Genomic DNA, 13,268 nt, shown 5'->3' on the forward strand with positions numbered 1-13,268 from the left:
AACAAATTTAAACCATTGATTTCAAGAACTGAGAAACGAATGTGAAACCATGTATTAAATTTTATTATAAAAAAGGGAAAACTCAGATGTACATTATTCACACAATACACAGTTGCAGACTGATGGTCCAATAACAGTACTAGTGATGACCACACACTGTACCAGTGTTTATGGGGAAGCTTAAATAAGTGAAAGCTGCAGTTGGATCAAACAAAAGGGAAGAAGAAGTCAAAGGGCAGTTTGGCATTGATGGTAGGTGTGGCCCTGTAACCAGGAAGAGCAGCAGCAGATACTGGGATGAAGGCCACTGAGCTTCTGATTGGAAGGACACTGCTGCCTCTGGACAACAGGGTCTGTGTGAGAATACACACAGTACAAATGATTCTCTCTGCTTGCAGTTTTTTTCTGCTATAAATGCTCCGACAGAAATGATGTCTTACCAAACTGCTGGTGTTGCTCTGAATTACTTCTTTGATGCTCACAATCTGTGCTTGAGGATTCACGAAGGACCCGTAATTGGTCCATTTAATTTCTAAGTGCAGTGACAATGGGATGCTGCAACTTGGAGCTTCCTACAAGTCAGAAACATCAAATCACTTTTATTGTCACATCACATGTGCAGGTACATTGGTACAGCACATGTGAGTGAAATTCTTGTGTGCGAGCTTCACAAGCAACAGAGTTGTGCAAAATACAATAATGTAAACAAGCAAAATACAAGAATGGCTACATCTGAAACTAATAAATATATGTACAATATATAATAGTATATGCATTTCTGGATGTGTATACTAAATATTTGTGCTTGACATGTGAATTCACTTCTGTTTAAGACCTCAGACCTCAATTTAGAGCATCTGACTCATCACTCAGTGCAATGACAGTGATCATCGTAAGATACTGTGCCCCTTGTTTGACCTCACTCACTGTGGGATTGAAGTTGGTCTTGATCTGCACCCAGTCCAGGAGATTGTCCAGGCGGGAGTTTCCAAAGGAAGCCACATAATAAGGATAGTTAAATCCTCTCAAAATTCCTAGAAGCTCTTGCGAGACAATAGTGCAATTTACACCATCTTCCAACCTGCAGGATCGAAAAACGTTGCCATCAGAAATTTTAAAGAAAAAACAGCGTTTGTTACATTAAGTGTGATGAATAAAATGTGAGGATGATGTGCCTTAACAGGCAGCCAGACACAGAGTCGTGACCAAAGAGGACAGGTGAGCGCTGATGTGGACCCTGCAGACAGTCCTGGTCCTCAGTGCTGAGGAGCAGAGACAGAGCGTCTCTGAGGTCAATGCTTCTGACAATCCCAGTGGAGAGGAATGTTATGGACAAATCCTGGTTCTTAGAGAACATCAAAACATTACACGTCTTTCATCAACCACTGAAATTCAGTTTAATTTATAGAGCTTCAGTTTACAACAACAATTGTCTCTGTGTTTCACACGGCTAAGGAGCCAGCAACAGTACACGATCAGATGATGCCCTACGGGCAGCCTCGGTGATAGCGGGAAGGAAGAACCCTCTTTTAACAGAAAGTTCCAACAAAATCATACTCTGCCACGGCTAGTTAGGGGTTGATAGTAAAGAGCATGGAGAGACCATGGACGCTGAACAAATTTTTAAAAAGAAAGACACAGGAGAGAGAAAACAAAAGTTATGACATGCAGTAGTGGCACATAAACGCCTGGGAAATGAAAAAGGATAATGGAGAAGTGTCCTGGGAAAGTTTTCAACTAGCACGTGCCTATATTTTGTATCACTCTTTATCTTAAAAGTAGAGAAAGTGTCTGTCTCCTGAACCTAAACGGAGCTAAAAGCTCTTCCTCCCTTTTCATTTTTAGAAACTCTGAACCACAAGCCAGTCTGAAATCTGAAATCTTTCAACAAAAAAATTGTTATCTTATTTATTTGTTTTTACGCTAACAGAAATGGGCTTGCAGTAGTACAACAATGAGGGAAATCTGTCCTTTATCCAGATAAAGGATATTCGGCTGTTCTTGTTCCAGACACAAGCGGCAGGCCGACCACATAACCTGGATTTCCGCTGTAGTGGACATTCACGTCCCCCCCATCTGCCTGTTTAGGAGACACAAAACACAGAGCGTTACTCAGATTTAGTGAATGGTCAAGGAGTAACATGTTTTCCTAAATTACTAAACACTTCTTGCAGTCTTTCTCAGAAGGAAGAAATGTAGAGCAATTAAAACGAACAAATCTGTGAAACCAACAAATCCCCTCATTCTAACAGCACCTGATTTGATCTCTACCAGTGAATTGCTGTGGAAGTACACAACACAGAGACAGAAGACAAGCTGGCAATCATAGTTTTGAAGTCAAAGTAATACAACTACAAGCTGTGTTGAACCTGTTCTGCTTCCCTTATTTACTGTCACGTACAGTGGTGAATGTTCACATTAAAATGCTCAAAGTTTCAGATAATTAGGATATGTACAGGTAAACTCAAACATCCCACTTTCATCCTTAACATCATCACCTCGTGTCCACAAGTCTGGCAAAGCAGCCTCACCCACACGCTACTTAAATAAGGATATTTTAGCCAGCTTTTGTGAGGGGCTAAAACATTTGTGACTGATTGTTCCAAAAAAATAAACCATTACACATAGATAGATTTGTTTGAATATACTACCTGGATGTACGTGACCTGAAACTCCTGTTCCAAATGCAGCACAGCTTCAGTTACAAATCCAAGCACCACAGACACCGTTGCATTTTCTATCTTACCCTGTGGGTTGTACTTTATCACATAGAGAACCTGAGGAGACATAATTTTCTAATTACACACTTTCAATTAACTTATTTTTGCATATAACTTTTAAATAGGAAGTGTTGGGGTGGTTAACAAATAAAGACTTAGTATTGCTTAGATTGCTTCATTTAGATGTAAGGGAATGGCACCAGACATGGAAATACAATTAGGTGCACGCGTCACTGGAAAAGCATAAGATGTTTCCCTTTTGGAAAGTTGATTGTGTTTGAATTGCCTCAATGTACTTTCACGTCCCACCTCCAAAGATAACTGACAACACAGGCATGTCTGGGTGTGCGTGCCTATGTCCAGACTTTTGCATCTCTCTGAAATGACTGCGTGCCTGTGTGTTTGTGTGGAGTAAATGGCCTGTATTTACTAGTCCCTCAGGACCCCAAAGCGCTTTACACAACCAGTCATCCACCCATTCACACACTGGTGATGGCAGCTACGTTGTAGCCACAGCCGCCCTGGGGCGCACTGACAGAGGCGAGGCTACACGGACTCGTCATCATCATCATCCAGAAAAGAGAAAACAGGAAGAGGATATTTCTGACTATTGCACACAATTTTAAACCAGAGTGTAATGTGGTCACATCTGTAGACTTTACTTTTCAGTAAAAAAAATCTCCTGTGTTTGTGGAGAGCACAGCAAAGACGTCAACACAGATAGGTGTGATATTTTCCACAGGTGGATGACTCAGTGGAACTACAGGTCTAATTAAAAAAACTAACTAAATGTCACAAATTAACAACATTACAGGATGTTTCACTGTATAATATATTTATGCTATATTTATTATACTATGTTATGTAAGTCAGTCAACATTGTATGCTAATGGCTGTCAAATATGTGTGTCAACCGTTTCTTCATGCTGGAAGTGAGAAATAAACTCCAGTGTGTGTGACCCACCTTCAGCACCACATTACCACAGAGGGTGGGGTTGATGAGAACAGGACTGATGTTTCCTCCACCTGTGACCTTCAGCTCAGTCTGAGTGCGATCTGCAGACTGTAGGATGACTGAAGACACCACCACAGGAACAACCTCCAGCAACAGCAGGGACTCATATCAGTCTTCATTTAACTGTGTTTCTGAACTTCTGACACATTAAAACTACTGCACTACAATACACAATGCACCAGCGGCTGTCTAACATGATGACAGTTTTAAACAGCACAGCATGCTGCAAATACTACTCAGTAAATAGTCATCTAAAACACAACTGTGTTCTGAATGTTAATGTGAAAATAAGTGATTGCTAGTTGCTCTTTAGGAACTGAGCAGAAAGTTGTGCCACTGTTCCTGTTACTGCATTGCAGCACTTAACCTCAAGTTTGTTTGTGCGTGTTGTGCAACTTACAACATGTAGCAACATCAAAGGAGACACAATCAGGAGAAGCTGTCTGTGTCTTACTAAATGTCCTGGTCTACCTAAAGGTGTTTGGCATCGGAAGATTCTGAACATAGATTTTATCACCTGGTTATTTTATGCATTACAAACCACCATGAGTTTATCTGAGCCAGGTTTTATATTAATATTACTGAGTTGGTGCATTAAAGGATTTTAGTGGGCATCAAAACCAAATTTAGGGGTGTACAGTCATGGTTAAAATAAATAAACTTTACATATTATACTGTATTGATTATGTATTTAACAAAAATGAAGACATTTTGCTCGTCCAGAGGATTAAGCTGATTGTTAACACAGTGATAAAGAGAAAAAAATCATTCTGGGACGTGTTATGAAGGCCATTGCAAAACAATCGAAAATTGAAATATTTGTCACAGGAGGAAACATTCAAGATACTTTCCAATTTTCCCAGAACTGGATGCCCCAGCAAATTCACCGCAAGGTCAGAACCTGCAATGCTCACAGAAATTCAAGAGCTACAGTGCTATGAAAAAAATTGTTACATTTATTATTTGTCACGTTTCAGATCATGAAATTCATCTTATATTGTATTTATGTTTCAGATCATGGAATTCATCTTATATTGTATTTACCTCATTTTAAACTTGGTAAAGTTTTTTATGTCAATCTGTAGTCTTAGAAGTTGCATAGGGTATATTTTATACCATGACTGTAGCTTTAATGGAAACAGCGGGAAATTAGGTGCAATGGTACTGTCAAAAAGTACAAAGGAATATAAATCTTCACATCACAGAGAATCTTTCTACAGCTAAAAACGACTTTGTTTGCTTTCAACTAATCTTGCAAATACATATGTACACAAACACAAATGTTTAAAACTCAGAGCCACTGACACAAGCAATTAAAGATACATGAATGCGTCATTAATCTGTGTTGTATTATGTCAGCTCAAACAACCATTGTGAAATCTACTTGCTTGCCATGTAATGACCCATATGGAAAAGAAATAGTAAAAACTTACATGATTTACTCATGAAAGTGGCCACTTTCTCATTACTTTCATACATTGTTTTAGTAAGTATCCAAAACATACAAGTTTCATTATATAATTTTTCAAGGGATCTTATATCTGTTTTCACTCTTGTATGCTTTTCATACAAGTTTCACACAAGACAGATACAAACTTTATAAGATTTATATCTTTTCCATATGGGAATTCTGTGTGTATCTCTTTTTTTACGTTGCTTCAATTTAATAAAAATATCTCTGAGAAAATTATTACAAATTCACAAAGCTAATGTATACAGGTCGTCTGTTTTGTCAGATTAACTGTTTATAACATCTACACTGTTTTTAATGAACACATTTAAGAGTCTGTGACCTCATCTTGTTAACTTGGATTTTTTTAAATTTATCAGTTAACTGATAATTAGTTAGTATGTTTAACTCTGATAAACATACTAACTGTTTCAGAGTTAAACAAATAGAGAAAGGTCAGGATACTTACTGCTGCATCTGTGCTCATATCCTGTCAAGCACAAAACATTTCACTTTAAACCTTTTAATTAATGATCTATATTTAAACTCTATATAGTTAAGGAACACAAAACAGGTGTGCATGCTGTTCATTACTTGCAATTCAAATTCAATGACATTATAATTCCTGGGCATATAGTGACCTTCACTTCAACAATACACTGTATTAAAGAGTGGATTTTAAGAGCCAACCAGTGTGTAGCTCAGTAAATGTGAGACTCACACTAAACAACTGGGTGTCAGTGTAGCTATCCATGCTGAGGGCTGGCAGATGGCCGCAGTCCTGATCCAGGACCACGCGACGGGAGCACCGACTGCTTTGATCCTTCAGGAAAGCTGCAAATCAAACCAGGAAAGCTAAAACAACATCATTCATACTGATGAAAAAGCCTCTCATCCTTTTCATAAAGCTTTACAGGATGTCAACAAAGGAACTGCTGTTCAATAAGAAAGTGACAGTAAATATGCAAACTCTGGGCACAAGTAAAGACCGACACTTTTTTTAAGGAGACTGGGATGAGAAAGAGAATGGCTACATAGTGTAGTGGTTAACACATTCATTTTTCTGCCAGAGACACAAATCCCATTTGAGGTTGCATCTCTGCCAAAGAGCTACCCACTGTGGTGACGCCTTTTGACAAGGGAGCGGTTAAATATCACAAAGCTCCAAAAAATGAAAGTAACACGTTTTAAGCAGATTATGGCATCTAGTCAATTAAACCAGATGGGATACTGATCTGTTCAGTTAAGGAGCAGAGAGAGTTGCTGCTGAAATTACAGGTGTGGGCTTTTTATGTGGAGGCCTCTGGCAGCTTTTCCCTCCTCATGTTTTGTGACTGTTCTTTCACTAGTCCTGCATTGGACTAGAGTCATTCTCACTGCTGATAACACTAGGCTGGACCTTGCAGAGGTTGCCCAGGTAGTCCAGCTCCACAGTATGTCAATATGAGCCATTACCAGAAGGTTTTTTGTGTCTCTGGCGGCCTGGGGACCCAACGTCCTCTAGTGGATCTGCACTCACTGCCATGTATCCTGACTGGGAGTTGCCATAGAATACCAGAATTGGCAGGTCTACCACTGGTGCCCAGTGCTTTACACACAATAGAACAGGTTTATGCTGGGCACATGTGATAGATATGAAAGAAGCTTTGGAGAACATTATACTGCCTGTAACATCGTTCAGCACGACTGGTTTGGTGGTGGGTCAGTGATGGTCTGCATAGGCACATCAATGGATTGATGCACAGACCTCTACAGGCGAGGCAAGGGCGTCCTGATTGTAGAGAAAGATTTAATCCAGGATGAAATCTTTGGCCCCACTGTCACACCCTATGCTGATACAGTAAGTCCTGTTTTTTACTTCATGTTTCAGTCCATCCCATACGGCCAGGTTTTACCTCAGACTGTGCAGGAGCTCAGTGAGGCCCATAAGATCTGGAAGGAGATCCCCTAGGACACCAACCACTGTTTCATTACAAGCACGCCCCGACGTTGTCAGGCATGCATAGAAACACATGCGGGCGATGCCAGCTTCTGAGTAATATTCTTAAATGCTGCAATGAAATTTTGGCCACATTACTTTTTCACTTTGATTTTTGGATTGTCTTTGAATTCTCTAGGTTGATAATATTGCATCAATGACATGGCCTCATTTCATTCTTTACACTTGGTCAGTCAACATCAGTACAGATATTGTACTTTTGGTCTCCCCAACATTTAAAAGGAGCAACTTTTTATTTTGAAGGCAAACACTCTCCATTTCCAGTTTGCATTACCTGCTTCAGTTTCACTACCACATGGGGACTAGTTTGCAAATGGCAAATGTTTACAACATTAAAGGACTCTGGATGGGATTGAGTGACATCAAGTGGTGAGTTTACAGGCTGCAGAAAAAACTAATTCCCCCTCTCTTTTCAAGTGTCCAGGTAAATCTACAGCGGTCAGTGGAAACACCGCTACTCATAGTTAAAAGTGATGATGTCATAATAATGAATACATTTTAATTTCTATGATTTACAAGTACAAAGGCATTACCTGCAGGACTGTTATCCACACATTCAGCAGTGACACCGGGAGCTGGCAGTTGCAAGATCTCTCTCTGTTCAGCCGCCCCTGCCGTCACGATCACATCCCCATACTGAAAAGCCAAAGCGTCAGCAGAGAATGAACAGACAGGAAAATGGCAAGTTCAGACTCACCTATGAAGGAGTGCACTGAGTGTTCTTACTGAGTTCCTCACATGTTGTGGACTAAACATACCTTCATATGTTAAAGTACTCATGGACTATCTAAGAATAAAAAAGTCACTGACTGATTCGATGTGGACAAACGTACACTTACTGATACTACATGAGCTATAAGCAGTGACTCCTTTCAAACAGAGGCTCACCTGGTATCCACCCGAGGTCTGGAGGTTTACAGAGGACGCCTGCTTAACTTTCTCTAAACCGAAAATATAGCTGGTGAATTGTTTAAAGAGCGACACAAAGTTGCTGTCAGTTGGCAGAGCGGGAGAGGGATATGACAGTCCATCAACTCCTGCAGATAAAAAGAAACTAGCTGAGATTGTCATTAAGGAAGCTATTATACATAATATTGTAAATAACACACTGTTAAATTTGCCTTTTTTATTAACTTTACCAAACTTATGTGCAAATGGTTTCTTGAAGCGTTTACTCTAACACTCCATAAAAGCTCATTTGCTGACTTACGGTTTTGTGACTCGATGCAGAAGATGTCGTAGTTGGTCTCCTTCTGAACAGATGATTGCAGCTCTGAATAACCGTCTGCTGCTCTCCTTAAAGAATACAATGCCACATCATGGCTGCACATCTGCTTGCTGCCACTGCAAAGTGATGAAAGACAAAGAAGGAGCTTATTGCTATGGACATGCAGACAAATGCAGATGTTTTGCTGAATTGTTTGCTCTACTGGGAAACATTTTTATGGATTTCATCTTTTAGCAAGAGAAGACCAAGTGTTGCTATTTGTTTACTGTTGCTTTGATCAGGTCAGTGCAGTGTGCATGAACATTTCCACAGTCAGCTGTCCATCAGTAGGACAACAAGCATACAAACCGCTGAATGTTTTCACTCAGTAATAACATTTCTTAAAAGTCTTAAACTGTTAGGTTGATGGTCAGTTTGGGGGATTAATGGTTCTTCTACAAGTCACATTTATGAGTTTTTCTGTAGCTGAAGTTAACCCTCACTAACAAACAGTTGTTTTAATTGAGTGGTTTTTTTAGTCCTATTAAAGGAAGTGCATTAGGCTATGGAAAGGAAGCAGGGCTAAAATTGGATGTGTTCGGACTATTTGATATTTGGGGGCATGTGTGCATGTGAACTGTTTTTTACAATTTGGCCAAAGCAGCCAACATTTTCCTCAGTGAACTGAGGTGGAGTGATGTTTTTCTAGCATGGACGACAGCAACACACACGATCAAAGCCACCACAAAGCCAATAAGCGTCCTTTATTAAACCACTTGTTTAACAAGCTGAAACTTAAAGAAATGCTTACTTTGCTCCTGTTTGCACCAACCACTGTTTTTAATATAAAATACAGCAATACCACACATTGGCACATAAAAACATTCTAACAAAATCTATTTATTATACCGCACAGAGCCAAGAGGAGAAAAATCTATTCTTGTGAACTGACACTGCAGCCCATTAGTAGAAAAAGAGAAGATTTTCAGCTGGACTTCTACATACCTCACAGTGGGATAGGAGCAACTGGTGAACAGAGGCACATCCCCACTACACACTCTGTCACAACAGCAGTTGATGTCACATACATCCATCTGCTCATCGCAGGGACATAACCTGTCAGCTGACACATACACAAACACACACAGGTCAGATAGTTCATGTTTTCTAGATGACGAACAGTCTTAATGCATTCAGTACATTACAAATGGTACAAATATAAAACGGCAGTTGTGTGTACAACTAGGTTTAATGTTCAAGCCATTAATAAACACAAGAGGCAACATATTAGGAAAACTTTTAAGCATAATGTAGTTCATTTTGTCCACACCCTATCTGATCAAATTTTAATTCATGCTAAACACATAAATAAAAATAAATAAAACTGATATCACAGGAGAGGATCGGGAACGAGCTTCAACTGGAGCTCTTACTCTGACTAACTGTGAACAACTGGGACTTGGCTTCTGACAAGTTCAATAATTATTTAGAAAATATGTACTAAATGCAGAGAGGTTAAAGGATCACTGTAAAGGAGGGTAAAACATTTTGGGAAGAGGTAACATGTCAGAATATTATTTCAAAATCAATTGAACTACTTTGGAGTTCAGAATGGATCTTATTAAAAATAAAGAAACACAAAAATCTCAGAATGTGTACGTTATGTAGAAGTAATGTCAGAGCAGTCGTATTATTCATACACAGGTCTGTGTGTCAGCGCATGTGCATGTGCACGAAGAGTCTGTATATACCTGGCATTAATGAGCATCCCAGGTTTTTATCTATCCGAAAAACATAAAATACCACAAGGTCAGATCAAACGCCACCTTAAAATATCTTCACTTAACATTTTCCTTACTACCTCCGAGAGAACAGATATCCTAGCCACAGTTGTACAATGGGTATGGGTTTAATTTGAATGTGTTCACATCTCTGAAAGTAGCTGGCAAACTGAATTACCTAAAAGCTATTTTGGTGGACAAAGAAAAACAGTGAACATGTGCTAAAAACGGGGGGACTGGGGTGGAAACTGGGGTTAAATCACAGCGACAGGTTACCACTGGTGAGAGGAGTGGGTAGGTGCCCGGAGACTGGCAGGGGCACGGCCGGTAGGTTCGGCATCTCGGTGCTGTAGCTCGGAGATGTGGTCGTGCTCTCGGACGCTGGAGGCTGTGTACGCGGATAACTCTCAGTAACATTATAAATAAGATTGTAGGCATCAAAGGCCGTCGTATTAAAGTCGCTCTCTGTTGTGTTTACAGTAACGACAGTAAGCAAGAGAAATAAATAGAAGAACTCTGGATCACACTTGACTACAGTTGTGACCGCCATGGATATTTACTCGTTGCTATGGTTCTTCTTCTTCTGTTGCTGCTGCTGCTTCTTCTTCTATGGCCCTTAATGGCGGGTGGCAAACCAATTGTAAGTAATTTACCGCCACCTAGTGGGTACTGTACGGGTTTCCGCCCGCATTACCGCCACCTTTCATCGGTGTACAGATCTGCCAGATGTTTGGTTGAATTGATGGTGGAATTATCAACGTTTGACAGCTGAGTCCGGTGAGAGGATGAACTGAAATCACTGTGCAAACACACATTTATAATTATTTATTTTATTTATAGTTAGCAACTGTTATGACTGCTACAACGTTAACCCATTTTTGTGAAGCTAAGTCAGTTCCAATGGTCAGTTCCCTTGTCATCATCCAACTGACACCAGTGTTTTCAAATAAATGTAGTTAATGGGTATTAACTAGGAAGTTGTGATTCACTACATCTATCTGACAGCAACAGTTCACTAACTGAATTAGGTCATCCTGGGACTAAAACCAGGATGCTGGTCTGAGTGTCATCATTGTCCAGACAGGACTCCAGTTCTTCTGCCAAAAGCCAGTACACCTTGCTGCTTCCCAAGGTTTGACTTGTAACTCCAGGCTAACACGCCTGGCCAAAGAGCAATCCATGTTTGTCCAGGACTGCTTATTTTTGGTATTTGGGTATATTTAACCTGGTCCTCATATCTGAAGGCTGCTCCCCTGCCCCCTAATGTGCCACCTGGGAACCTGGTAGATGGGTGTGGTTTCTCCACCCTAAAATCGAAACTATAAAGTGTTTTCAGTTTCAAGTCGGATCCCCTGATCTCCTCTGATATGATGGCCCTATAACATTGCTCTAGACTCTGTGAGAGGTGTATAATCAGACTAATGAAGTAATCAATCATCAGACCTTCACAATGACCAACTTAAACCAAGCTGACAGGGTTTGAAATTTGTTGCAGTGCAGATTAAAGGAAACTGTGGGTATTGCCTTAAGGGTGTTGAAAATGCCCTAAACCAAACTTGTAACAGGTCTAAAGGAAACTTTTTAATAGGAAAAAGAAGAAATAAAAATAACTTATTAGTCTGTTGTAATGAAATTACCATTAAACCATCGAAGAGTTCAAATTATATTTTAGTGGTAGATTAAAAAATGTTTCAAAATTCAGTGACTGAAGTCCATTTCTTCAGTGCGTCTTTACTTTGAGCCTCTTCTTCACCAAAACTTCTCCATCAAACCAGGAAATAAAGTTTGCTTGGTCAGATTACGAGTTTAAATCACCTTTTCATCCACCAGATGGCGACACAGAACAACAAAACACAAGTTTCAGTGTCCTGCACAGCGGGCATTTGGAAAGGACAGAAACAACAGAACGAAGGAATATGAGAGAAATAATATTATCATTAATTATTAATATCTTATGAATATTGTCATTATTTATAGAATGATAACACAATATTAGTACATGGGAATACTAATACTGTCTCCTCACCTAAACAGAAGAATTAGTATAGTCGGAGTGGAATTCAGCAGGTGGGGGAAGCTCGGTTGTGCTGACTCAGCACAAAAGAAACAAAATGACAACAAACAAAAATTTCTATTGAGAGCTGAAGTCGATTTTCTTTGCACACAGGCCAGCTGTGACCAGCAAGCCTGTGCTTACGCTCCTCTGAAGTTCACTGGTCTTTGTGGATTTGCACAGCTGAATTCAACAAGATGTAAGCAGATGTTTTATGGGATATCTTGGCTTTCCCACACTGGCACTAAAGTGCTCATATTGTATTTATACTAGCCAGTATCCAGTTGCCATAATGGTGGAATCTAATAAAAGAATCTCATCATCATCAGCTTGAATCCAAAGTTTAAATGAAGCTGTGCCACTCTAACCTAACTCTGACCATGAACACCACAACCACCCAGCACCAAGCCAACAGTGTTTTACTATAAATTTAAAGGAAAGCTTATCCCTCACTCACCTGACCTGTATTTTCATGCAACCTTCAATACAGTTTGTTTTGAAGGATGTTTCACAACATGAAAACATATATACAATGTCAGATTTAAAAATTAGGACATTACGTGTAAGCATTAAATTTCCAGCTTATCAAATACCACTGAGCAGTCTTCCTCTCCTGTCCTGTTATACTTCTTGCTCCATCACCGAGTGAAGTTAATCTCTCCTCTCCTCAGGAAATACAGCAGCTGTACCTTTTACTAGCCTCAGTATTTTTGTTTGTTCAGCTATTTGTTCAGCTGAGGGTTAATATATACAGATATTCTCAAACTTCATGTTTGAGGAGTTTTGAGTGCTATAGAGACAAACAAATCTTCAAAGCAAAAAATGTTCATCAAAATCTTTTAAGATGTAACCATTCAAGTTACTCGATTAATTGCTTCAGTCCTTTACCGTAATAAGCAGTGCTGTATAAATGTTGCTTTTATCTCCATCTGCTCAGACTGAGTGTCTCTGTGAAGACTCATGGTAACCTAAACAACAACAACAACAACAACAACAACATAGGTATGTGTCAATACAACTTTTAATTTTCTATTTCTTTTACT

General features: G+C 39.6%; 1 protein-coding gene across 2 annotated transcripts; it reads right to left on the reverse strand.

The window, feature by feature from the left end:
• Positions 1-42: 42 nt before the first annotated feature.
• Positions 43-10,775, reverse strand: LOC102307415 (tectonic-1). Of its 2 annotated transcripts, XM_042214431.1 has the most exons (15): positions 10,449-10,767; positions 10,143-10,172; positions 9,397-9,514; positions 8,395-8,528; positions 8,073-8,221; positions 7,718-7,820; positions 5,907-6,019; positions 5,655-5,675; positions 3,685-3,819; positions 2,652-2,777; positions 1,992-2,080; positions 1,176-1,313; positions 928-1,081; positions 441-572; positions 43-353 (listed from the first exon to the last, which is right to left on the reverse strand). In XM_042214431.1, exons 1-15 carry the CDS (start codon positions 10,720-10,722, stop codon positions 207-209), a joined length of 1,863 nt encoding a protein of 620 aa, XP_042070365.1. In that variant the 5' UTR covers positions 10,723-10,767; the 3' UTR covers positions 43-206. The 2 variants fall into 2 exon arrangements, with proteins under 2 accessions (XP_042070365.1, XP_042070366.1); XM_042214432.1 differs by lacking the exon at positions 10,143-10,172 and having other exon boundaries at positions 10,449-10,775.
• Positions 10,776-13,268: the final 2,493 nt, after the last annotated feature.

Source organism: Haplochromis burtoni, unplaced genomic scaffold (assembly GCF_018398535.1).
Source record: "Haplochromis burtoni strain Fernald_Lab_line unplaced genomic scaffold, NCSU_Asbu1 Contig_562, whole genome shotgun sequence".
NCBI lineage: Eukaryota > Metazoa > Chordata > Actinopteri > Cichliformes > Cichlidae > Haplochromis > Haplochromis burtoni.

Bases quoted from the DNA above. Each gene is read 5' to 3' on its own strand.
- LOC102307415 (XM_042214431.1), bottom strand. From the start codon at position 10,722: ATGGCGGTCACAACTGTAGTCAAGTGTGATCCAGAGTTCTTCTATTTA. The intron at 6,020-7,717 runs GTAATGCCTTTG...TTTGATTTGCAG, and splicing joins TGTGGATAACAGTCCTGCAG to CTTTCCTGAAGGATCAAAGC. The intron at 354-440 runs GTAAGACATCAT...ATTCTCACACAG, and splicing joins AGAGCAACACCAGCAGTTTG to ACCCTGTTGTCCAGAGGCAG.